General features: G+C 36.0%; 1 protein-coding gene across 3 annotated transcripts in view; it reads right to left on the bottom strand.

Annotated features, from left to right (window-relative positions):
• EPHA6 (EPH receptor A6) overlaps nucleotides 1-25915 on the bottom strand; it is an 818416-nt gene that overhangs the window by 419255 nt on the left and 373246 nt on the right. For all 3 annotated transcript variants that reach the window (XM_060172097.1, XM_060172096.1, XM_060172098.1), the window contains one exon: nucleotides 8758-8882. In XM_060172097.1, the coding sequence (XP_060028080.1) occupies nucleotides 8758-8882 (125 nt within the window). The remainder of the gene's footprint in view (nucleotides 1-8757; nucleotides 8883-25915) is intronic.

Below are 25915 nucleotides of genomic sequence, written 5' to 3' on the forward strand. Positions count from 1 at the left end.
AAAATTACATTAAATCAGCATTTTATATAATTATTGGCCATCTGGATGTGAGAAATGCTTCCTTTCTCATGGAGAGTTTTCTTGAATAAAATCTAAAAACTGCTGACTGGTGAAAATGAACAAGATAATTTTAAGGAAATGACTTCACCAGCCACTGTGTCTTTACTACTGGATGTAAGAATAATGAACTGTTATGGGAGATTATGTTTGCAAAATGAGCTACCAGTTCATAATTAGTGAAGCTATACAACACTCTGGTGAGCTAGGTGTGTTTTATTGCTGCCATTTTACAGATGCATAATGGGCTTTAGAGAATAATGAAATGTTTCAGGAAATCTGCATCAGCAGAAAGTTACAACTTGAATTATCCAGTTATGATACAAACACTATGGCCAGCATTGATGACCACTGACTGGATGTGATTTTAGGCAACTTCTTAGCTTCCTGTGCCTTAGTTTACTTATCTGTAAAATGGGAAGAACAAAAACAAGTGGGAAGAGCAACAATGTTTCTCTCTAAAGATTGTTATCTACAGGAATTATTTAGCCTCTGGAAAACATCGCGTTTTTTGCCTCCAGAGTTATCGCTAGGGCTCAGTGCCTGCCCTACGAATCCATTGCTTCTGGAGGCAATTTTTTCCACTTTTTCAAAAAATAAATATGTATATATATGTTGGTATCTTCTAATTCTGCTTTTAAAAACCCCTTCTGTTTCATTTGGTTTAAATCCCCCCTGCTTAACACTGCATTCTATTTACATAACCACTATATTCTATTTACATAACCACTGCTGTCTATTTACAAAAATCACTTTTACATTTACATAAAGCACCACCTTCCCTCCAGGGCATTGGTGGTTTAGTGGTAGAATTCTCACCTGCTCCACCCCCTCTCCTTGTCACACCCTGATTTTCACTAGTCACTTTTCTCTCCACCCTCTCTGCATCACATCCTGTTCACACCCTACTTGGGAAGTATATATAAAGACAACATTGTTCGTTTTAGTTAGTTGTTAGTTTAGCTTAGCTTGGTATAGATTGCGCTGCGTCCTGCATGAATAAAGAGATACTGCGTACAGCTCAACCATGAGTCCCTGGTCGTCTGTCTCCCGTCAGTGAAGCTCAGCCCGACATATATACACATATGTATATATACATATATATGTGTGTGTGTGTATATATATATATATATATATAGGAAAGGGCAGAGAGAAATTGAGAGAGGAGGGGAGATAGAAAGGGAGAGAGAAAGATAGACACCTACAGATCTGCTTCACCACCCCCTGCAAGTGGGGAGTTGGGGGCTCAAACCAGTATCTTTGTGTGGGTCCTTGAGCTTTGTACTATGGGCACTTAATCCGTTGTACTACCACCCAGATCCTGGAAAGCACTTTTATATAGCTGGTCAACTATTACTGTCAATAAAGTATTATTATTGTTTTATATCTATCTTTTTCAGTGTTAGAGAAATGAAAGAAAAATAAATCCTGCTCTGCCTACATGAACTTACATTCTACTTATTACCAGTACATTTTCTCAGCTGATGTGTATCTGTATTCAAATCTTTCTTGTGAAAAGGAAGAAACAGGGTGTCTAAAGGACTTCTTTCCTTTATTGTTAAGAGGTAATTTCATAGAGGATGAGTTATTGATGGAGAAACAATGTCATAGAGACACATGCACTTTGTTTTGATAGAAAAAGCAAAGACAGAGAAAGGGAGTCGCAGAGACCACAGTTCTGAAGCTTCCTTTAATGCAGTGGGAGGAGAAAGTATGCTTGAACCTGGGTATACACATGGAAAAATAGCATACTATACAAGCTATACTTCGAGCTATATTCAAATATGTAAATTTTACCATTAGAATGAGGGGGGGACTTCCGGAGGCATAACTACAGAGTAGCAGCGGCTGCACTTTGCTCACTCTGGTCAACTAGGAAAAGCTATGAAAATCATCTAAAGACTCAGCAATATACAACCAGCATTTTTTAGAAATTCACCAAGCCACAGGTGAGTACAGAATGTGTGGATTGTGGACAGAAAGGGGGTGAGGGAGAGATTCCTGGGACTAAAAGGCTGTACATGTATATGTATATATATGTATATGTATGTATATATATATATATATATATATATATATATATATAGAGAGAGAGAGAGAGAGAGAGAGAGAGAGAGAGGGAGAGAAACAAAAAGAAAACCACCTAAGCCACAGGTTAGTACATACATATGTAGCTTGTGAATGGAAATGGGGGTGAAGAGCAACTCTCAGGACTAAAACCAGTGCTTAAGGATGGTTGGCACCAAACTGGGAGATTGTCAGCTGAGGTGTACCACTTCCAGGTCAGAGTTTAAGCAACAAAGAACTGTTAGAAAAAAAACAGTCACCTAACATCTCAGAAATTTACTACTGTGACTTCTTGAGTTCCCAATGCTGTTGTCCCACAGAGGCTGTATCAGCAGCAGGGAGATGCTATATTGACATCCAGGACACTGACTGGCTTGGTGACTCAGGATAAAATCTCTCCCCAAGACATACAAATAGGGAAATCAAACACCTTAGTCACAGTGCCACCTGCTGGCACAATAATAAAAACTACACTAAATTCGGAAACTGAGAAACACATAGACAGCAATGACAAAAAACCCAGCTGGCCAGACAGACAGGTACAGATCTAGAAAAAACGACAGTGATAGAATTCAGAAAACTCACTGTGAAGTCATTTCAAGAAACTAAATTTAAGATTAATGAACTCAGTGATCATTTTACCAAAGAATGACAAAGAAAAAACAAAACAAAGCTTCTGAACAGAACTGAAGGGCCTAAAGGGCATTTTGATTGCAGTTCAGGCTGAGGTAACAGGCCTTGGAAGCAGATTTAATCAAGTGGAGGAAATAATATTAACACTAAAAGACACAAACACCACACTCTGAATTTGAAATTTTTGGAGAGGAAAAGTTTAAGAAAAATCAAGCAGTTCTCTTTGAAATAGGAGACTCCATTAGAAAGATGAACATCAGAGTTATTGGGAATCCTGAAGAAGAGAAGAAAAGAGAAGAGAAAGAGAGAGAGAGAGAGAAAGAGAGAGAACTCAAAGAAATTTTAGCAGAAAAATTTTCCATACCTGAGCAATGTTCAAAATATAGAAAACCAAGAACGTAAATGCACACCTAAATTCTTGAATCCAAAATGACACAAACCAACTTTTAATGAGATAGTCAGTATTAGAATAGAACCAGGAACACAACAACAGGGAAAACCAGACAAAGGAAAGGGGAGAGCAAAATAGAGTAACATAGTCCAAATTTGGTAAACCAAGACCAACTTAAAAAAGATTACTGTAGATATTGTATGTTACAGTATGCATGATAACAAAAAAACAAAATATAGCACAAAGATGACTAGGAAAAATACATACACTAGGTAAGAACTTACAGAAAACCATCCACATAAAACAATAAACAGGAACAAATAGGAAAAGAGTCATCAAGAACATAAAGCAACCTCAAAACAAACACCAGAATGGTTATAAACAAATGATATTTATCAATAATCACCCTAAATGTGAATGTCTTAAATTAGCCAGTCAAAATATTCAGATTGATTGAATGGTTTAAAAAGCAAGACCCATATATTATGTGTCTCCCGGAAACACATATACTAAAGAAAGACAAATGGGTTGGAATAAGGTATTCCTAGCCAGCAATGCAAACAAAAGGGCAAGAACAGCTATTTTAATATCAGATAAAAGAGACTTTCAGGCAAAGAAAATAAAAGGGGCAGATATGGAGACAACATGTTGGTCAGAAGATCAATCAATACAACAGGAAGACACAACCATTGTCAATATATATGCTTCTAATATGCATGCACCCAAATGTGTAAAATAAAAGTTACTTATGATCTTAAGAGAGAAATCAACAGCAGGACACTGTATGAGTTTGAGACCTCAACACAGCACTCTCAGCAAGAGACCAATAAACAGGATAAAGAATCAACAATTAAATAGAGGCCTTAAATGAAGTGATAGATGAGCTGAGTCTAACAGATATATTCAGAATCTTTCACTCCCCTAAAGAGAATATACAATCTTTTCAAGTGCATATGGAACATTCTCAAGGACTGATCATGTGTTGGGCAACCTTAATAGATACGTAAATATTGAAATCATAAAAGGTATCTTTTCTGACCATGAGGTAGTGAGGTTAGAAAAACCACAAAAAGAAACAAAGAAATACACCCAAACTATGGAAAGTGAAAACACATTTCTGAATATGACCTGGGTCACTGAAGAAATAAAAAGAGAAATTGAAAATTACTTGGAGAACAAAGAAAAATGAAGAGACCAAATACTGGACACTAGGATGCAATAAAAGCTGTCCTAAGAAGGAAATTTATATCGATCCAGGCCCATATTAACAAACAGCAAGGACTTCAAGTAAGCTACCCAACATCACAACAGAGTCAATTAGAAAAAGAGAAACAAAGAAACCCAAAAGTCATCACGAGAAAGAATATAGTCGAAATCAGAATAGATACAGATCTATAAAATAGCAAAAATAACCCAATAAAAAATGACCAAAGAAATAAACAGTTTTCAAAAGAAGAGATACACATGGTCCACAGACACATGAATAAACGCTCCACTTCACTGATAATTACAGAAATGCAAATTAAAACTACAGTGAGATACTATCTCACACCTGAGAGAATAGCTGACATGAGCAAAGCAGAAAAAGATAGGTGTTACAGAGGTTATGGAGAAAAGGGAGCTTGTCTACATTGCTGGTGGGAATGCAAACTTGGAAGACCATATGGAGAGTTCTTAAACAAATAAAAATGGAATTACCTTATGATCTAGCACTACCATTCCTAGGCATTTATCCAGTGGACCATGAATTATAAGAGACATATGTACCCCTATGTTCATAGCTGCATTATTCACAATAGCCAAAGAATGGAAGCAGCCTAAATGCCTATCAATGAATTATGAGCCATGAATTATAAGAGACATGTACCCCTATGTTCATAGCTGAACCATGAATTATAAGAGACATATGTACCCCTATGTTCATAGCTGCATTATTCACAATAGCCAAAGAATGGAAGCAGCCTAAATGCCTATCAATAAATGACTAGTTAAAGAAGTTTTGGTCCACTTGGAATTTACTTTTGTATTTGGTGAAATACAGTGATTCAGTTTCATTCTTCTGCATGTTTCAACCCATTGTTTCCAACACTATTTGTTGAAGAGACTCTGCTTTCCCCATTTAATAGTCTGAGCCCCTTTGTCAAAGATTAGATGTCCATAGGTGTGGGGGACTTGGATGTCAGACCACAAACTATCAAATATTTAGAAGAAAATATTGGCAGAACTCTTTTCCGCATAAATTTTAAAGACATCTTCAATGAAACGAATCCAATTACAAAGAAGACTAAGACAAGTATAAACCTATGGGACTACATCAAATTAAAAAGCTTCTTCACAGCAAAAGAAACCACTACCCAAACCAAGAGACCCCTCACAGAATGGGAGAAGATCTTTACATGCCATACATCAGACAAGAGTTTAATAACCAACATATAAAAAGAGCTTGCCAAACTCAACAACAAGACAACAAATAACCCCATCCAAAAATGGGGGGAGGACATGGACAGAATATTCACCACAGAAGAGATACAAAAGGCCGAGAAACACATGAAAAAATGCTCCAAGTCTCTGATTGTCAGAGAAATGCAAATAAAGACAACAATGAGATACCACTTCACTCCTGTGAGAATGTCATACATCAGAAAAGGAAGCAGCAGCAAATGCTGGAGAGGGTGTGGGGTCAAAGGAACCCTCCTACACTGTTGCTGGAATGTCAATTGGTCCAACCTCTGTGGAGAAGTCTGGAGAACTCTCAGAAGGCTAGAAATGGACCTACCCTATAACCCTGCAATTCCTCTCCTGGGGATATATCCTAAAGAACCCAACATATCCATCCAAAAAGATCTGTGTACACATATGTTCTTGGCAGCACCATTTGTAATAGCCAAAACCTGGAAGCAACCCAGGTGTCCAACAACAGATGAGTGGCTGAGCAAGTTGTGGTCTATATACACAATGGAATACTACTCAGCTGTAAAAAATGGTGACTTCACCGTTTTCAGCCGATCTTGGATGGACCTTGAAAAAATCATGTTGAGTGAAATAAGTCAGAAACAGAAGGATGAATATGGGATTCTCTCACTCTCAGGCAGAAGTTGAAAAACAAGATCAGAAAGAAAACACAAGTAGAACCTTAAATGGAATTGGCATATCGCACTAAAGTAAAAGACTCTGGGGTGGGTGGGTGGGGAGAATACAGGTCCAAGAAAGATTCAGAGGACCTAGTGGGGGTTGTATTGTTATATGGGAAACTGGGGAATGTTATACATGTGCAAACTATTGTACTTACTGTTGAATGTAAAACATTAATTCCCCAATAAAAAAAATCAGGAAAAAAAAAGAAGTTTTGGAATACATATTCCATGGAATACTACTCTGTGATCAGAAAAGATGATATAGTGCCCTTTGGGACAAAGTGGATGGAACTGGAGGTAATTATGCTTAGCAAAATCAGAGATGAAAAACAACTACTAGCTGGTTCACTCGTAAGTGGACTCTAAAGATCTGGTTTACATGAACTTACCAAAGAAGGAAAAAAGAAAAGAAAAGAAATATCCAAACAAAACAGAAGGAAACAAATTGTAAGACTTGTGAGAATTATGATGGTTCTCTTTGGGAAGTTGGAGAGTAGGAATTTGAAACTTTGGTAGTGGGTGTAACGCAACCTTATGATCTTGTAACAAACTACTAAAAACCTTATAATCTTATAACAAACTATTAAAAACAAATAAAATTGTTAAAAAACAAAGAAAGAAGTCACAGGAGGGGAAATTTTTAATATTGTCATTTTATGATTTATCCAAAAGACTGATATTCTATATATTAGGTATTTATGTTTGAAAATATAATGGATTTACTTAGTTGTACTCAATAACCATTCCATTGTGTTCTGACTGTAAGTTGTGTATTGTATGCCAAAGAGTTCTCTATTGCTTCTGAAATGATACTCAGTACTGAATTAGTGTTCTTTTCATCCTCAGTCTCCTTACAATTAACCTTCACAACCCAGTAGAAGGATTGATATCTTTTTTTTTTTTTCATTTTGTAAATATGAAGTCTGAGACATGGAAAGATTATTCTTTCCTGGTACAACTATAATGAGAATCAGAATCAGAACATGATTAACATTTCTTTTCTTCAAATCCATACTTAATACCTTAGCATGAGGACACTGGCTTTTGTTTTTAATAAAGTAACCTCCTTTATAACATTATTTATCCATCATTAAAGCATAGGTGTTATGTCAGTACCTGCCAAAATTTCATATTTTCAATTTTTTGTTTGAATAAATGTAATTTTATTTTTAAGGAAATAGTGTAAATTGTTATTAATATATGGATCATTAACAAATGACTCTAAATTCAATTACTTTGGGTTATGAACCATAGTTTTTACAAAAACAAATAGTTTAATTCTGAGAAGTTGTTTATACATATATGTGCATTTCAAAGTAGAATTCTCAATATATGAATATGTTTAAACTGGTGATCAAAATATGTGCATAACAACATACATGACGATACAGGGTGAAAAAACAGAGCAGCAGTTTTTCTGAGCGCATGCTGGTCTCACTGATGTAGAATCTGTAAACCAGTTGAAACTCAGTAGACATTATACATCTTTTTGTAGACTATGAATTTACCCATGTCAGTTAGTAACAGTTTTCACTAACTATATAATTCTAAAATTACTGGAGAGTCAGAAATAGATATGAACCATTCTAAATTACTGCTCCCTTATTGAAACTTACATTTCCTCAGAAATAGTAGAATGAGAAAAGATAGATATTTCTCTTTATGACCTATACTTCCTCAATGGAAATCTAAATGATGTTCTTTTGTTTCTAGAAATTACAGAACTGCAAACATTTACTCATTTTTTAGGACATTATATATTATGCTTACTAATTTATTTTGTTTCCTATATTAGTAAAGTAGAAGAGAATTGTCAAAATGAAGCCCATTACTATATTTCCTGTGTGGTTTGCAATAATATCTGTAGCAATAATGATGAAGACTATAGGGGAAAGGCATAAAAGAAAACTATAAATAGAATGAAAGCAAGGAAGGAGGTATATAATTAGAGGAATTATAGTAGTAATTTTAATAAAAATAAAGTATAAATTACAGAAAAGCTGATTTATTAACAAAAATTAGATTTGTAACTTATAAAATAGCTACTTGAATATGAAAAAAATCTTGCTATCTCCACTTATCTCTCCAATTATTTCTTTCAAATATCTTGGACTGTAAATTTAAACTCATTGGCAAAAGATTTGATCAGCACAAATTTTCTGTGGGTTATATCAATTATTATTATTTTTAATCATTTATTCCAAATTAGGGTATACAAACAATATATGCTAACTAAACTTTAAGTGGGTGAAGTTAATACTACTAATAATATTGTAAAACTCCCTGAATATGCCACAATAGGGAGGAACAATTGTGTCTCCTACTTACATAACATAAACCACGACAATTTTAAAATTATAAGCACAACTTCAAATTAGAGAATATTCCAAGTCTTAGTAGGTGTAAAGTTAGGCTCAATATATACCACATAAATATATATATAATTTCTAAAAGGAAGTTTCAAAGAAGACCTACTTTCTCATAGTACTTGATCTCGTAGTCCAGTATTGCTCCATTGGAGAAAGCAGGTGCTTGCCAAGATAGGGCAATGCTATTTTGAGATGCCCAGTCCTTCCTTACTGTACCTATCAGAGAAGGTGCTGAAAAGAAAGAAAATAACTAAGCATTAGTCAGTAGGAACAAGTCTATGTAATCCTCTCTTTAATATTTTGTCTTCCAAGCAAAATATAACCCTTGTTAGTAGAAGTAAAAAGATGGTAATACCTAAAAGTTGAGTAAGGGATACTTTTGAATTAATTCTGATTACAAACTACTTTAGTAATCAATATTTTGCCTGATATCCATGCAGGGATGTTGAATAAGATAAAGGAAAATTCCCTGAGGAGATTTTGAAAGACTTGTGATATTTAAAAAATAGAAAGCTAAAGTACCAAAGAGAACCAGTGGTGTGAAAGAAAATGTGCCTAACATTGTAACAGTGTAAGAGTTATTCCTAATACTAGCTCCACTACACTGCTTTACCTGTGAATATTAGACAAACAGTAGAAATACAGTAGCAGCTCAGGTATATTCACAGAATATTGTCTTTATTGCGTATGCAATTTAAATACAGATTCCAAACTTGGGACTGAATTCTTCTAGCATGAACAAAATTATTTTTTGCTCTAAATAAAATTGAATGGTGGATCCTATCTCTGTATATATTTATCAACTAGCACATGCTGTTGATAATTAGCATAGAGACAGAAGCACTCCTGAAATAATTACAATTGTTAAATAATTATTGACTTTTAAAATTACATTATAAAGCCTGTATAATCAATAATTTAAAAAATTACTTTTAAAGGAATATCATTCTAATTCAAAGAGAATAACTATTTTACTATTAGCTCATTTTATTTTTCTTAAGATTGCTTTTATAAATAAAATTAAAACTGCTAATGCACATTGTGCTGCCAAGAACATATGTGTACACAGATCTTTTTGGATGGATGTGTTGGGTTCCTTAGGATATATCCCCAGGAGGGGAATTGCAGGGTCATAGGGTAGGTCCATTTCTAGCCTTCTGAGAGTTCTCCAGACTGTTCTCCACAGAGGTTGGATCAATTGACATTCCCACCAGCAGTGCAGGAGGGTTCCTTTGACCCCACACCCTCTCCAGCATTTGCTGCTGTTACCTTTTCTGATGTATGACATTCTCACAGGAGTGAAGTGATATCTCATTGTTGTCTTGATTTGCATTTCTCTGACAATTAGAGACTTGGAGCATTTTTTCATGTGTTTCTCGGCCTTTTGTATCTCTTCTGTGGTGAATATTCTGTCCAAGTCCTCCCCCCATTTTTGGATGGGGTTATTTGTTATCTTGTTGTTGAGTCTGGCAAGCTCTTTATATATGTTGGTTATTAAACTCTTATCTGATGTATGGCATGTAAAGATCTTCTCCCATTCTGTGAGGGGTCTCTTGGTTTGGGTAGTGGTTTCTTTTGCTGTGAAGAAGCTTTTTAATTTGATGTAGTCCCATAGGTTTATACTTGCCTTAGTCTTCCTTGTAATTGGATTCGTTTCATTGAAAATGAAACATGAATTTATAAGATACGATCTTGAAATAACACACAGGGACTTGTAGATTATTTAAGAATCACAGAATTTAATTTTTCCCTGTATTTTGTCACAAATTTATATTTATATATGATGCAAAATTCTTGAGTAATTTTTGGCTTCAAAAATTATCTTAAAACAAGAAATGCTTTCAGGTATATATTTTGCAGTAGTTTATAGAGAATGGGAAAGCTACCATGGGAGGGGGTGGGTTATGGGGATTGGGTGTTGGGAATTGTGTGGAGTTGTACCCCTCCTACCTTATGCTTTTGTTCACTAATCCTTTCTTAAATAAAAAATTAAAAAAAAAAAAAACTAGAAATGCTATAAAATCAATCTTATGGGTATTAAAACTTGTTTACTGGATATCTCAAGAACGAAAAGAATATTTTGTGTGCTCCTTAAAAACCCAAAAAAATTGAGTCACTTATTTGCTATGTCAAACAACACTGGAGGTTTGGCAAGACAGCTCATCTGGGTAAGGTCATGTACACCCACTTTCCTACTTTCTCAACTGCACCGTGGAAGCTTGAATGCTATGGTATGTTTCTCTCTATCCCTCTGTCTCTTTCTTAGTATCTAGAAAATCTGGCTCAGAGTGTTAAAACCCTAGCAACAACAAAAAAATACATGATATTATTATTAAAAATACTGGAAAAACTTGTGACTTTTCTAAAGGAGGTTGGCACTTAAAGGCAAACATTTATGGGGCCCTGGAGGTAGCTCACCTGGGAGCAGCTTATCCTTTTTTATTCACCTCCAGGGTTATTGCTGGGGCTCAGTGGCTGCCTGCACTAAGAATCCACCGTTCCTGGAGGCCATTTCCCCCATTTTGCTATTGTTGCCATTGGATAGGGCAGAGAGAAATCAAGAGAGGAAGGAAAGACAGAGAGGGGGAGATAAAGATAGATACCTGTAGACCTCCTTTACCGCTTATGAAGCGACCCCCCATACACACCCACAGATGGGGAGCCAAGGGCCTGAACTGGCATCCTTACTCAAGTCCTTGTGCGCTTAACCTGCTTCACTACCGCCAGGACCCCCAGAACAGCTTATCTTAACATGTTCATTGGCACTCAAGTTTCATTTTACTGTACCCAATAAATGACTACATTTTTCATGTTTTTTTAGCACAGAAATTATTTTTTCTCTTAAGATGCTCAGTAAAAAATTTTGTAATATTTAGAAGACCAGTTTTCTTTTTTAATTGTTTTCCTAGAGACATAAATATTGACAGAGCAATTGTTGTCACAAGTTTTCAACCTCTCTTTTTTTACAACAGGTATCTGTACACTGATCCCACCAACAAATTCTTATACATGTTTTAACTCAATTTTCCCAGAATTACTTGTTGAAAAGACTTTTTTTTTTGTCATTTAATGTTTTGGCCTCTTTTCAAATATTAGTTGTCTGTATGTGTGAGGGGTTATTGCTGGGATCTCTTTTCTATTCTACTACCTGTGTGTCTATTTTGGTTCCAGTACCAGGAAGTTTTGATTACAAAACTGTGAAGTGAATTTGAAGTCAGGAAGTGTGATGCTCCCATTCTTGTTCTTCTTAGAATTGATCTGGCAATTCTTAGGATTTTCTAGTTCCAGGTAAACTTGTGCAGATTCTTTTTTATTCCTTTGAATATGGTTGGTGGAATCTTGACAAGAATTGCATTAAATCTGAATTTGGCTCTGTGTAGAATGGTTATTTAAACAATGTTAATTCTTCCTATCTATGAGCATGGGGTATCTTTCCAATTCATTGTGTCTTTTTCTATTTCCTTTAGCAGTGACTCTTAATTTTTGCTGTACAGTGACATATTTGAGTAGTATCTCTTATATCCAATATATTCTTGAATGGGAAAAACAAATATTTCCTTTGCTATGAAAGCACTTAGCTTTCTCTGACACAACCAGCTTCAATTTTATATCCATTTTCACCATCCTTGTCCCAACTCTGCCTCAGATTTTGCTTTTACTTTCACTAGACACAAATTAACACATCTGAATCAGTAAAATTCTGCTAGTTTCTATAGATTTTTGTAGTAGATAACTTGATATTCTATATATGTTTTTATATAATATAACTGTAAGATATTTTAAATTGATTTAGGGGCCACATACTTTATATGTAAGTACCTGGGTTCAAATCCTTGGCTATCTCATAAGAGCACTTCTACGGGAGAAGCTTCCTGGGAGTCGGCACAGTGCTACAGTATCTCCACTTCTCTTTTGATGTGTATCTTTCTCTCTCTCTATCTTAAGGGGGGGGGAAACACCTGCCAAGAGTGGTGGGCTCATGCAGACATGAAGCCCTATTAATGACTAGTGGCAATAAATAAAAAAAATCTGTTTCATTTTTGCCCCATTATTGTTGGGGATAACAACTATTTTCACTAGTTTATCTAAGTGTACAGTTTCTGACATCATGACAGTAGGTGTCTTGATGATTTCTTCTAATGTTTACAGAACCAAAATTGAGTCTGTGGCATTTTTGGCTGAAAATGATCCAGTTCATGATTCCTTGCTAATTGTATTTTCATGATAAAGAAATTGTAGTATATTTGATTTATTAAGTTCTCATTAAGGGATTTTTTTGTTTTACACAAGTAGATCATCGATCCCTCTTTCTATGAGCCATCAGATAGTTGACTGTAGGGCTAGTGTGGATCTTTGAAAGAGCACATCAATTGAGTACTACTGTGTTTGACCAAGTCAAGGTGGATCCTAATTTCTATGACAGATTTCTTGCTGGGAAACTGATCTAAAAAGATTTCTTAATTTTTTTCTTTTTTAAAATATTTTTATTTATTTATTATTGGATTGAGACAGAGAGAAATTGAGAGGGAGAGACAGCGAGGGGAAGAGACAGAGAGACACCCACAGTCCTGCCTCACCACTCGTAAAGCTTTCCCCCTGCAGGTGGGGTCCAGGGACTTGAACCTGGGTCCTTGCACACTGTAATGTGTGCGCTTAACCAAGTGTGCCACTGCCTGGCCCCCTGATTTCTTAATTTTTTAACCCATATATTTCTTAAAAACCTTCAAAGTATTTCTTTATATTAATTATCACATATACTAGAAAGCACAAGGAACAAAAATGCTATGTTTTATTCATCTAAACTGAGCATCTAAACACTAAGTTACAACAAAGATGGGAGCTTCAATAGAAGCAAAGGTCATTCTCTGTCAACAAGACCATTAGAAGCTTTTCTTTTAGTAGATAATTCATGAATATTTTATCTGAACATTTCCATGAACTTGCTATAAAAGCTGTTTCTTGGCATTTACTGAAGATGTCAGAAGTAGTTACTGTAATTTAAGTCTTTTGCTAATATATTTTCATTTAAAACATGCTAATCACCTATAGAGTAACTTGTCTCAAATATACTAATTATAGAATTTATACTATTTAATCTAAAATCAATTTTTGTTTTCCTTTATTTGTAAATTAATATTACATTTTATTTTCATGGAAATTTACTGGAAACATATCAATGCAGAGAGTGATTTCTCTTTACCTGAATGAGAGCGAATTTCTCTATTAACGTTTCCTCGGTCCATGCTTAGTACTAAGCAGACCATTGGGCCTCAAATCTAGCTAGTCAATCAAAACCATTGTTTAAAACCTGCCAGTTTCTTTAGTCAGTCACGTTTATTTGGCGTTCTGGAATTCTTGTAAGATTTCTGTCTTAAAATACTGTATTTGTATATAATATACACATCAACAAAACCTTTAAATCGGTTAGTATTTTCACTTGCTGAAAAGAAGAAAATGATTTTTTGTATTCACTTGATTGTTCAAATTGAGAAGGAACTTAAACTGTAATATCTATCCATCTATCTATCTCTATATATCTTTAGTTACCATAAAGTGTTCTGTTTAACAGAGATATACAATGTAGGATTAAGCAAACAAACAAATAAACATCAATCTGGAGTTAGAGTTCTTGTCTTTGAATTCTGGTTTAGCAGACTAATCAGAGAATATTAATAGGTTGTTGTAGGGAACTCAGGGAGTTAATTTATACAAAGTGATTATGTCAGTACTTAGGATATAATTATCAAAATAAATAGACAATAAATAAGTAGTGACTCTTAAAAACTGCTAGAGAATATTTAAAGTTTATATAATATCTATATTTTGATGAAAAAATACCTTTTGCATTTGTTTATCTGAACTAGAAAATTAAGTTTTTGATCACTGCAATAAATTAACATTCATCATTACACATAGTTACAATTTTTTTCTTCATGTGATGAGAACTTTTAGGATGTACTCACTTGTGGGGGTTGTATTGTGTGGAAAATTGATAAATGTTTTGCATGTATTTGTATTTACTGTCGACTATAAAATATTAATCCCCCAATAAAGAAATTAAAAAGCCAAAAGTAAATAAATAAATAAAAGTTGCTAAGAAAAGTTAATTTTTTTATTTAAGTAATTCCTACTGCATATTAAGGCCAACACAATCTAAACCTATGGTAAATTTCAAGGAGAATATGTTACACTTTTAAAAGGACAGTTGAATAGGCTGAAGAGAAAAAATCATCTACATGAAGAGGGAGTTGTCTTTACAAACAAGAAAAATTAAAATTATGCTTAAGTGAAACTAACACATAGCAAGTAGAAATACTTGAAAATGTGTGGCTATAAATCATATGTGACTTAAATTGTGGGAAATTTCAGACAGTACATTTTAAAATTAAATTAAAAACCTCTCATTACATTATCACTGGGATGGATACTTTGCTACATAAGTCAATTGAAATCATTTTCTTATGTAGTGTTCTTAGATAACTTACACATTTTAAATATTGTGACTAGTCCGTCTGAGTTTTTATATTTGATTCACTTCATAGTTGAAATAATTCAGTGAATATTGTCCCTATACCAGTCTATAGGCAGCCGGTGAATGTCTCAGACTTCATTTTCTACACATTAGAAATGCAACTTGTCTACGTGTACAAGTCTGCAGTACAATATTTTTCCCTCACTATCTAAGTGCACTTGAAAGTCTTAGAGGTTTCATGAGTATACTTCAAGTAGACTATTAATCTCCTTAACTTATGTACACATCATGTATATGTATATTTCTCAAAATGACCAGTGACTTGCAAAAGGGTAAAATAGTCCCTTTGCAGAAAGTATCTTCTAAAATGTATTATGGCTGAGTATAAGTCTAATTATTTATCTTTCTGTCAGTCTTTTTTTACCATCATGAAACCTGCAAGATATATATATATATATATATGTATATATATACACATATATATATATATATATATATATATATGTTATACTGAAGAGTACTTTCATCCTTTTAGCAGGTGAAAGAAATTAAAGTTTTGTTTTTAGTTTCACATAATTAAGCCATTGATAGTTTAATTTTAAAAAATTCTTTAAAAAAATCTATTTGATTTGATGTTATCCAGCTTAACCATAGGAGATTTCTATTTGTATTTTTAAAATCAACCTAAAGCACAAATATTGTGTGTTATCAAAATAATTTTTATGTTTATTACTTTCTTGTTGTTGAAACAAAGTTTTGTTTGCAACAATGCAAGTTTTTATGTCTGCTTTTGAAATGTTTGTCACATTGGCTAGGTGTGCAATAAAGTATTGCTTCACTGTAATCTGTTTACATGTTTTGACCTTTTAAATAACTATGATAGAACACGCCAGATAGAAAATTTCTTCAGAAAGATAATACATCTTTTGATTAAAAGAAAAATAAATATAAAAACACTTGACAGAACACCTAAAACATCCCATAGTTTTTTCTTTCTCCTTGCAGAGGGTAGAAACTAATTTATGAAATTCTTTAAAAGTCTGTATGTTCTGATATAATATTACTACTGGTCAATTCAGGTCATTATGCTAAAATATATAATACAAAATTGAGTGAAGTTCCTTGTAAATTGCAGGTTTTTAAATATTTTTTATTATCCTTATTTATTTATTGTAAAGAGACAGCTAGAAATTGAGAGTGAAGGGGGTGACAGGGAAAGAGACAGACACCTGTGACACTGTTTCACCACTTACAAAGCTCCCCCCCCACCCTCACAGGTGACAACTTGAGTCTTGAACTCAGGTCCTTGAACATTATAACATGGGTGCTCAACCTTTATGAAGCCAGGAAAGCTGGATATCAACTTCAGAGAGATCCCCACAATGATTATGCCTGAGTAAACTGTGTTGAATGCCCAGTGGCACCAGAAATAACACAAACCAGAAGAACCTGTCATAGGAAGATGCTTCAAATCTAACACTCAGAAATCTCAACCGTCTGCTCTTAAAATTCCCTAAATTTGGATATAACTGCAATTTGGTGACTAAGATTTATTTCCCCAAGGATTCCATTCTTCTTCTAGCATTGCCCTTCTTCCATAGCCAGTCAACAGCGTCAGGTTGAGCCTGATGTAAAGTTTCGAGACCTCCTTTGAATCTGGAGAGGTGGCAGTCATTGACTATGTGTGGGTCATTGTCTGTAGCCGCAGGGGCAGTTCGGGTCGTCTCTGGATCCCCAGCGATGGAACATAGCGGCGCACCGGCCAACCAAAAAGATATGTGTACATCTATATTCATAGCAGCACAATTCATAACAGCTAAAACCTGGAAGGAACCCAGGTGCCCAACAACAGATGAGTGGCTGAGAAAGCTGTGGTACATATACACAATGGAATACTATGCAGCTATCAAGAACAATGAACCCACCTTCTCTGACCCATCTTGGACAGAGCTAGAAGGAATTATGTTAAGTCAGCTAAGCCAGAAAGATAAAGATGAGTATGGGATGTCCCCACTCATCAACAGAAGTTGAGAAAGAACAGAAAGAGAAACTAAAAGCAGGATCTGATTAAATCTAGAGTAGGGCACCAAAGTAAAAACCCTGTGGTGAAGGGGAGGGTGGCCATTGGGCTTCCTGGCATGGCAGGGGGGTAGGGAGGTGGGGGGGTGGGAGGGTGGGGGGGGTGGTTGGGATGGGACACAGTCTTTTGATGGTGGGAATGGTGTTTATGTACACTCCTATTAAATTGTAGACATATAAACCACTATTTATTTAATATGAGAGGGGAAAATTGATCATATGTCTAGAACTTCTTAAAACACAGACTGAGTCTTTAATATATTGGCTGTCTTTGATACGTTGACTCTCTCAGGAGCCTGAATCAGGGGGAACAGAGGCAACTGGTAGCACAGCTATATACAAGATGCTGGGTATTATGCCCCAAACCCTAACAAAGGGACTTTTCAAAGTTAACCCAATTACCAAATAATGTGATGATGACAATAACTATCCATTGTCTTCTTGAACCCTAGGACAGCAGGAACCTCACATTTCCACCATAGAGCCTATATTTCCCCCAGTCCTGGAACCTTAGGGTGGGGGCCACTTTCCTGCATGCTTCTCTCAATCCAAATCAAATAATCTTGATTGGATAATAATATTGGCAATCCAATCAAAGCAACGAGTGCCACCTAGCATGCTTCACTTCAGACTGTGTCCAGAGACTTCAGGTGTGGAATGACAACCCTTTTTCATCACTCGGGTGAGACCTTTCCTTTCATAGTATTCTCTAATTCCATTCCAGGTGGTCCACTCCCCAATAAAGTCCCCAAACCTAGATATTGTCCAGGTCCCCTGAGAGAGAGCATATGTTCACACGTGCCCATAAACTAGGGAAAAATATATATGTGAAAGCTGAAATACACAATAGTATGCAGGGAATACCTCCCAACACTTTATCTGCATTATTCCAGCCTTTAGGTCCATGGTAGTTCAACAATTTGTTTGGCTTTGTATGTTAACTCTCTTTTCAGCCACCAGGTTCCAGATGCCAGCAAGATGCCGACCAGACTTACCTGAACAGATGACCCCACCAATGTGTCCTGGAGCTCCACTTCCCCAGAGACCCACCCTACTAGGGAAAGAGAGGCAGACTGGGAGTATGGACCGACCAGTCAACGCCCATGTTCAGCGGGGAAGCAATTACAGAAGCCAGACCTTCCACCTTCTACAACCCTCAACGACCCTGGGTCCATGCTCCCAGAGGGATAGAGAATGGGAAAGCTATCAGGGGAGGGGAAGGGATATAGAGATAGGGTAGTGGGAATTGTGTAGAACTGTACCCCTCTTATCCTATGATTTTGTTAATGTCTCCTGTCTTAAATTAAAAAAAAAACGATTTATGTTTCTTTCATTCCATAGAAATGCTTCTTTTCCCTTACTCTATATGGAGCCCATTTGTAAGATTTGCCTCTAAAAATCGAACACAGCTACATAATTGAAGTTACCTACTTTTAGGACTGAGAAACTGGTCCTGTGAAGTAACTGAACTCAATGATCAATTTGGAGGCTCTTGAAAAATTTCAAAGGTAAGATTATAGGAAGGTAAACATCTGCCTCCCCTAAATGTGTCTTTTTGTCAAAAAGTTCATTTCCTGCCTGTGGCACAGAAGGCTGTGGTTTACTTTGTCCTTTTGAGACATTTATGCAGAAACAATGTGTCTGTTTTCTTCCAAAAGGGCGTCTCCCTCAATGTATTGGGAAGACAGTATACTTAAATCCCTTTCAAAAGAGAAATTATAATTTGAATTTGCAAAAAACTACTCATATCTTTATTCACTATGCCTTCTTAGCAACCTCTCTAAACTTCCCTTTTTCATCCTCCTTCAAATGACCTTTTGTTGTAGAATTTTTTTTTTTTTTGTAGAATTTTTTTTTTGTTGTTGTAGAATTTTTTTTTTTTTTGTTGTAGAATTTTTTTTTTTTTGTTGTAGAATTTTTTTTTTTTTGCCTCCAGAGTTATTGCTGGGGCTCAGTGCTTGCACTAGGAATCCACTGCTCCTGGAGGCCACTTTTTCCCCTTTGTTGCCCTTGTTGTTGTTAATATTATTGTTGTTGTTGCTGTTGGATAGGACAGAGAGAAACTGAGAGAGGAGGGGAAGAAAAAGATAGACACCTGCAGACCTGCCTCACCGCCTGTGAGGTGACTCCCCTGCAGGTGGGGAGCTGGGGCTTGAACGGGATCCCCATGTAGGTCCCTGAGCATTGCACCACGTGCACTTATCCCACTGCACTACCCCGGCCCTCCCTAGTTGTAGAATTTAAATTGGTATCTGTAGCCATGAGAATATTTTACTAAGTCTTACTGGGCCTCCCACACACATTTGCAGAAGGTATCTTATCTGTGTTATTATTAAACTCCTTTTTTACTTTCTTTTTTCTCTTAAACTAGACATAGCAGGATCGTTGGGATTATTAAACCAAATGTTTAAAGCAAAATGGTTACGAGCGTTTTAATGGATAAAGTACACAATATGTAGGGATGATTAAAATTCTAAGAAATAAAAAGAAATTCTAAAAATAAAAGATAACCGCTTAAGTATGAGTGAAGAATGCTTTCGGTGGCCTTATAGTAGACCGGACAGAGCCAACAAGCGAAAACCCAAGCTAGCAGGTTTATCAGTAGAAATCCTGAAAACCTGAAAGCAAAGTTAATGAAGAATGGGAAGAAAAGGTTACAAAACTTCAAAAAGCATAGCTACAAAGCTACGAAAGGTAGAGTATATTATATTGGGAATACCGGGAGATGAAAGAGAAAGGAACAGAATATCTGAACTATAATGGCTGCGAATTACCTCTCTCTCTCTCTCCCTCCCTCCCTCTCCCTCTCCCTCTCTCTTTCCTCTCCCTCTCCCTCTCTCCCTCTCCTTCCCCCTCTCTCCCTCCATCCCCCTCTCTCCCTCCCCCTCTCTCCCTCCCTTTCTCCCTGCTTCAGTTTCTCATTAAAAATTTAAAAAATCCTTAAAAAATGCTTTTTATTTATCTTTAAAGGAGCTAATTAAAAGGTATGATGAAACCCGAAGATAGGGGCTGCACCACAAAATTCTCCTTTTTTTTTTTTTTTCCCTCCAGGGTTATTGCTGGGCTCGGTGCCTGCACCATGAATCCACCGCTCCTGGAGGCCATTTTTTCCCCTTTTGTTGCCCTTGTTGCCATAGCCTCATTGTGGTTATTATTATTACCACTGTTGATGTTGTTCGTTGTTGGATAGGACAGAGAGAAATGGAGAGAGGAGGGGAAGACAGAGAGGGGTAGAGAAAGACAGACACCTGCAGACCTGCTTCACAGCCTGTGAAGCGACTCCCCTGCAGGTGGGGAGCCTGGGGCTAGATCTGGGATCCTTACCCAGAGTCCTTGCTCTTTTTGCCACGTGCTTAACCCACTGGCCACCACCCAACCCCCAACACAAAGTCCTCCTTTGGCTATGGGTCAGTGTCAGTCACTCTGAGCTTTTTAATACCAGACTTGAGTCTTCAGTAATAATTCATTGTTCTTGTTTCAAAGACTAGAAGTCACCTCATAATTCAGGATAATGAACCAAAAGTAATGTCATATTTATTCCATGGTGGTGTGCTATTAATTCCAGTAGATATTTTACTAACAGTGAACCCACTTAGTGTACCATTTTTGACCTGTGCTATCTCCATTAGTTAACTAAATAACTAGTTATTAGCATTATGAGAATTCAACCACTTCAAATAATTTTCCTCATAACTAACAATTTTAAAGTTGTTATGGAATTTATTTGGTGCACTAATATCAATACTTAAATAGGTGAGATACGCACAAGTAGGAAAGCCATCAGGGGATGGGATGGGATACGGAGCCCTGGTGTTGGGAATTGTACCCCTCTTAACCTATGGTCTTGTTGGTGTTTCCATTTTTAAATAATTAGATTTAAGGGGAAATATAGAGGATTACTGGATCACTATTATAGAGGATTACTGGATCACTATACAGAGCTTCTATTGATATATTTAAATCAATGTGATCTTTCACTATAAATTAAAACAATTGATATCATACTAAAATTTCTAAGGGAAGTTTATATCTAGTTTGTAGAATTTTTAGCATCTTTCCTTTACTATTGTGAAAGGGAAGTATTGGTATAGTAGTTTACTTTAAACCCAAATCTTATAAAGTAAGAGTTTTATTCCAGTGGCCCAGAGATAGCTGACCTGTTAGGCTACACACCTTACCATGAGAGAGAATCAAGGTTTGAGTCTCTAGTACCACATTAGAGCACCATGGAGAAAGCTTAATGAATAGTGGAGTGGTGCCATGGTCTATTTATTTTTCTATATTTAAAACTAAAAAGAAAGGGAGAAAGAAGGAGAAGAAGAAGGAGAAGAAAGATAAAAAGAGAGAGAGAGATCATCTGATCCTTTAGGAGTGGCATAAAGCTACAAAACCTAGTTATAAAAGTAAGAACAAAGTTTTAATCAGCTGAGTGAGTGAATTTCACACCTCAAAAAAAAAAGTAGTTCACTAATGGAGACAGCACATTTTTTTAGTCTTACAAAGCACAGGTGTTGAGTGACAAAAGCGGAAAGCGCTCAGTGGGTAGAGCACAGTACTTGTAAGCTTGTGGTTCCATATTCCATGAGTTCAATGCCCTTTATCTCCAAGCACTGCCTATGACTTAGTGGTATGGGTTCTCTATCACTCTATAAGCAAACGTTTTAAAAGTATGTTTTTTTTAATAATAAAATAAAACTCTTTAAAACAAAAGATGGGGGTCATGCACCCAGTTCAGCATACATATTACCAGTGTAAGTACACAGCAGTGTCTATCTTTCTCTTTGCATTTCCATCTCCCCCTCCTCTCTTAATTTTTCTCTCTCTGTCCTATCTAATAAAAATACGGAGGGGGCTGATCATCTGGAATGGTGGATTTGTAGTGCTGACACACAGCCCCTGTAATAAAGCTGGTGGTAATGAAAAAAATCAACAAAGAACAACAAGAACAAAAACAATAGTAATACAACTGAAACCAAAGAAATCTCAAGCAAACTTCATAAAAAATCCAGTCATTCTACCTAGAGGAGCGAAGCTTCACTAGTGGTGAAACAGGTTTGCAGGTGTCTTTCTCTATCCTGCCCTATCTACTTTCCTGTCAATTTATTTCTTGTCTTTTCTAATATATAAAAAATAAAAACACAATTAAGTCATTGTTCTTTATGTGTAAGCTATAAAAATATAGTTGGGAGTGTGTGTCAATGCTAGAAATAAAAGAGCAAAATATATAATCGATATCTTCATAAACCTTACAATCATAATATTTTAACATTTTGATTAATGATATCCTAGGAAGTGTTTCAGTACAAGACAGCTACAGCACTGGCCCATTCACACTAGCATCACCCACACCTTGAACTCACACACTTTCTCATATGAAAACACTTTTTCCACTGAACAATAACTATCCATCTTCCCTAACCCTAACCCTAACCCTAACCCTCATACACACTGGTAACAACCCTAACACTTTCTATGAATTTGATGACTCCAGATACCCCCTATCTATTCTTTCATTACTGACTTATTTCATTCTATCTAATGCTATAAGTGATCATCCAAGTATAACATGTATCGCTGTTTCATTCCTTTAAAAAAGTGAATGATAGTTTCTCAGGAAAAAAACTAGTATATCATAGGCCATTTGGAATATAACTAAAATAGGCCTACTAGCTATCTTCAAAACAGAGACCCCAAATCTTTGTCTGCACTATTCCAGCCTTTAGGTTCATGATTAGTCAACAACTTGTTTGGCTTTATATGTTAACTCTTTTCAGCCACCAGGCTCCAGATGCTAGCATGATGCCATCCAGACTTCCCTGGACAGACAACCCCACCAATGTGTCCTGGAGCTCCAATTTCCCAGAGCCCCGCCCCACTAGGCAAAGAAAAAGGCAGGCTGGGTGTATGCATCAATCTGCCAATGCCCATGTTCAGCAGGGAAGCAATTACAGAAGCCAGACCTTTCACCTTCTGTACCCCATAATGTCCTTGGGTCCATACTTCCAGAGGGATAGAGAATGGGAAAGCTATCAGGGGAGGGGAGGAGACATGGAGTTCTGGTGGTGGGAACTGTGTGGAGTTGTACCCCTCTTATTCTATGGTTTTGTCAGTGTTTCCTTTTTATAAATAAAATTTTTTAAAAAGTGAATTCTATACAGTATAGCACAGTTTATTCAGCTGACAATGTGCACAATGAATGACTTGATTTTTTTGGCTATTGTGAATAATGTGATTCTTAACATAGGTAGACAAATAGTCTGGCTAAGTTTCTGCTTTCAATACTTCGGGCTATATATTCAAAAGTGGTACTACTTGATCATATGGTTACCTTTATTATTAATTCTTTGAAAACTACCACACTATATCCCATAACTAATTCAACGCTTTTTTTTTTCAAAGTAAAATGTATTACCAAGCATAAAAATAGTTTGTATGCCCATCTTGGGTTGTTGAATTTCATGCTACATGATCTTTAAGGTTAATTATTAACCTGCTTCATAATTTATTGCAAACTATAAACTCTTGAACTAGAAATAACTCAGTTGGATAGTGCCTGCTTTGCTAGAATAAAATGATTTGCTAGATCAAATGCAGGGGCCTAGATCATTGGAGTCCTCAGTGCTGTGGTCCCTTTCATGCCTCTCTCTCTGCCTCTAACTGGAAAAATTAGATGAAGCTCTGGAGGTGACAAAAAAAAAAAAACCAAACAAAAAACACTGGGTATCTGATTTCAAGGCTAATTGCAGCCCCACAGACTAGCAGTTGAATGTGATACTTAAATTTTACTATAATTTAGAAAATTGTAAGCTTTGATAACCTCAGTAGATACTTTTTATTATTTTCGTATTTGAAACTTTTATGCTGTAAGTTTCAGGGGTACTATGTGGCATTTACAGCTTTGTTATCTTCTATTAAGATGCCTTGTACCAGTTTAAGGATTGTTGTCTGTAGAGAATTTTTACACCAGGATCAACATTTCCAAATTACCTTCTGTACTAGATAAATTACTTTAAGCAAAATCTAGAAAGACTAGCCATTTCAAACAGTGTTATTATTTTTTTCTGGAAACATTACAGCAATCATAATAAACTTCTACTTATATTTCTAATTTACTAACTAGGACCTAGGACCATAAGTGCCTTTAAAGATAGGATGATCTAATTAAAATTAAAATGAAATTGACACTTTTGCTTAATAGTTTGGCTATTTTATGAAAAAATAAGCTTGGAAACATTATTTATCATATCTAGCAAAGTCTGGTACATCTTAGATGCTATAAATAATTTCTGAATGAATTGAAATATATTTTTAGGGTAACTGCCTGTTTTTTTTTATATCTACTATCTCATTTCTTTTAGACATGGTGTAATGCCTTTGAAAAAACAATAACAATATGTTAATTGTTTTCCATGCAAACTTACATGACTCATAGGAAATTTCTGCTGCTTTCCCCAGCAACTGTTTTTGCACCTGGCATTCTGCACAGCACTGAAATCTACCCCCTTAGTGTTAAAAAGAATTGATCACTTGATCACTGTTGCAAAAGATGCAAGCTGTTACACCAAGATTACTTTGGGGATGTGATTAGAGATTAGCAGGTTTTTGAAAAAACAAAGCTATTTATTTAACACTGCTTCTTACTGATAGTTACAGCAATTCTAGCCATGCACATTAATGAGGGAGACTGACTACTCTGTACAAGAAATGATACACACCTATGAAATTTTTGTGCTGTTAACACCAGGAAAAACAAAACAAAACAAAAAAGTTTCCCTGAGGGCTGGAGAACATTTTTCCTGCCTAGGACCCTTTGGATATTTATAACATTACTTGAAGAACATACAACACTATCAACTTAAAAATCAACACTTAATGCTGCTATGAAATAAGCTCTTAGATTTATTGACTTTTGAGTTCTTCCTGCCATTGCCTTGACAGGGTCAGACCAAATGACTCTGCAGGCCAAATGTGGCCCATGAGCCAGATGTTCCCCATTCCTGTACTAGGTAAGTAATTACAAATCAATCCATACCGCCCATTCAATGGAAGACTTACATGGGACATCACAATTACAGCAGTGGGAAAACAAATCAAAAGCACACTTCATATTGACTGAAGGTAGCTGAAAGTGCCTCCTACAAAAATAGTTTCTTTGGTGACCATCACAGAGCTAAATGGGTTAACATGAGCATATATTTCCTTTCCCTTTTTTTTTAAATTTTATTTAAGAAAGGAGACATTAACAAAATCATAGGATGGGGGGTACAGTTCCACACAATTCCTACCACCTGATCGCCATATCCCATCCCCTCCCCTGATAGCTTTCCCATTCTCTATCCCTCTGGGAACATGGACCCAGGGTCGTTGTGGGTTGCAGAAGGTGGAAGGTCTGGATTCTGTAATTGCTTCCCTGCTGAACATGGGCTTGACAAAGTAAAAACCCTCTGGTGAGGGGGAGGGTGGACATAGGGCTTCCTGGGCCCGCAGGGGTGGGGGTGGGTGGGTGGAATGGGATACAATCTTTTGGTGGTGGGAATGGTGTCTATGTACACTCCTATTAAATTGTAGTCATATAAATCACCATTTAATTAATATGATAGGGGGGAAATATTGATTGTATGTCTAACAAAGGGACTTCTCAAAGTTAACCCAATTACCAAATAATGTGATGTTAACAATAACTATCCAATGTCTTCCTGAACCCTAAGACAGC

This window comes from Erinaceus europaeus, chromosome 14, assembly GCF_950295315.1.
Source record: "Erinaceus europaeus chromosome 14, mEriEur2.1, whole genome shotgun sequence".
NCBI lineage: Eukaryota > Metazoa > Chordata > Mammalia > Eulipotyphla > Erinaceidae > Erinaceus > Erinaceus europaeus.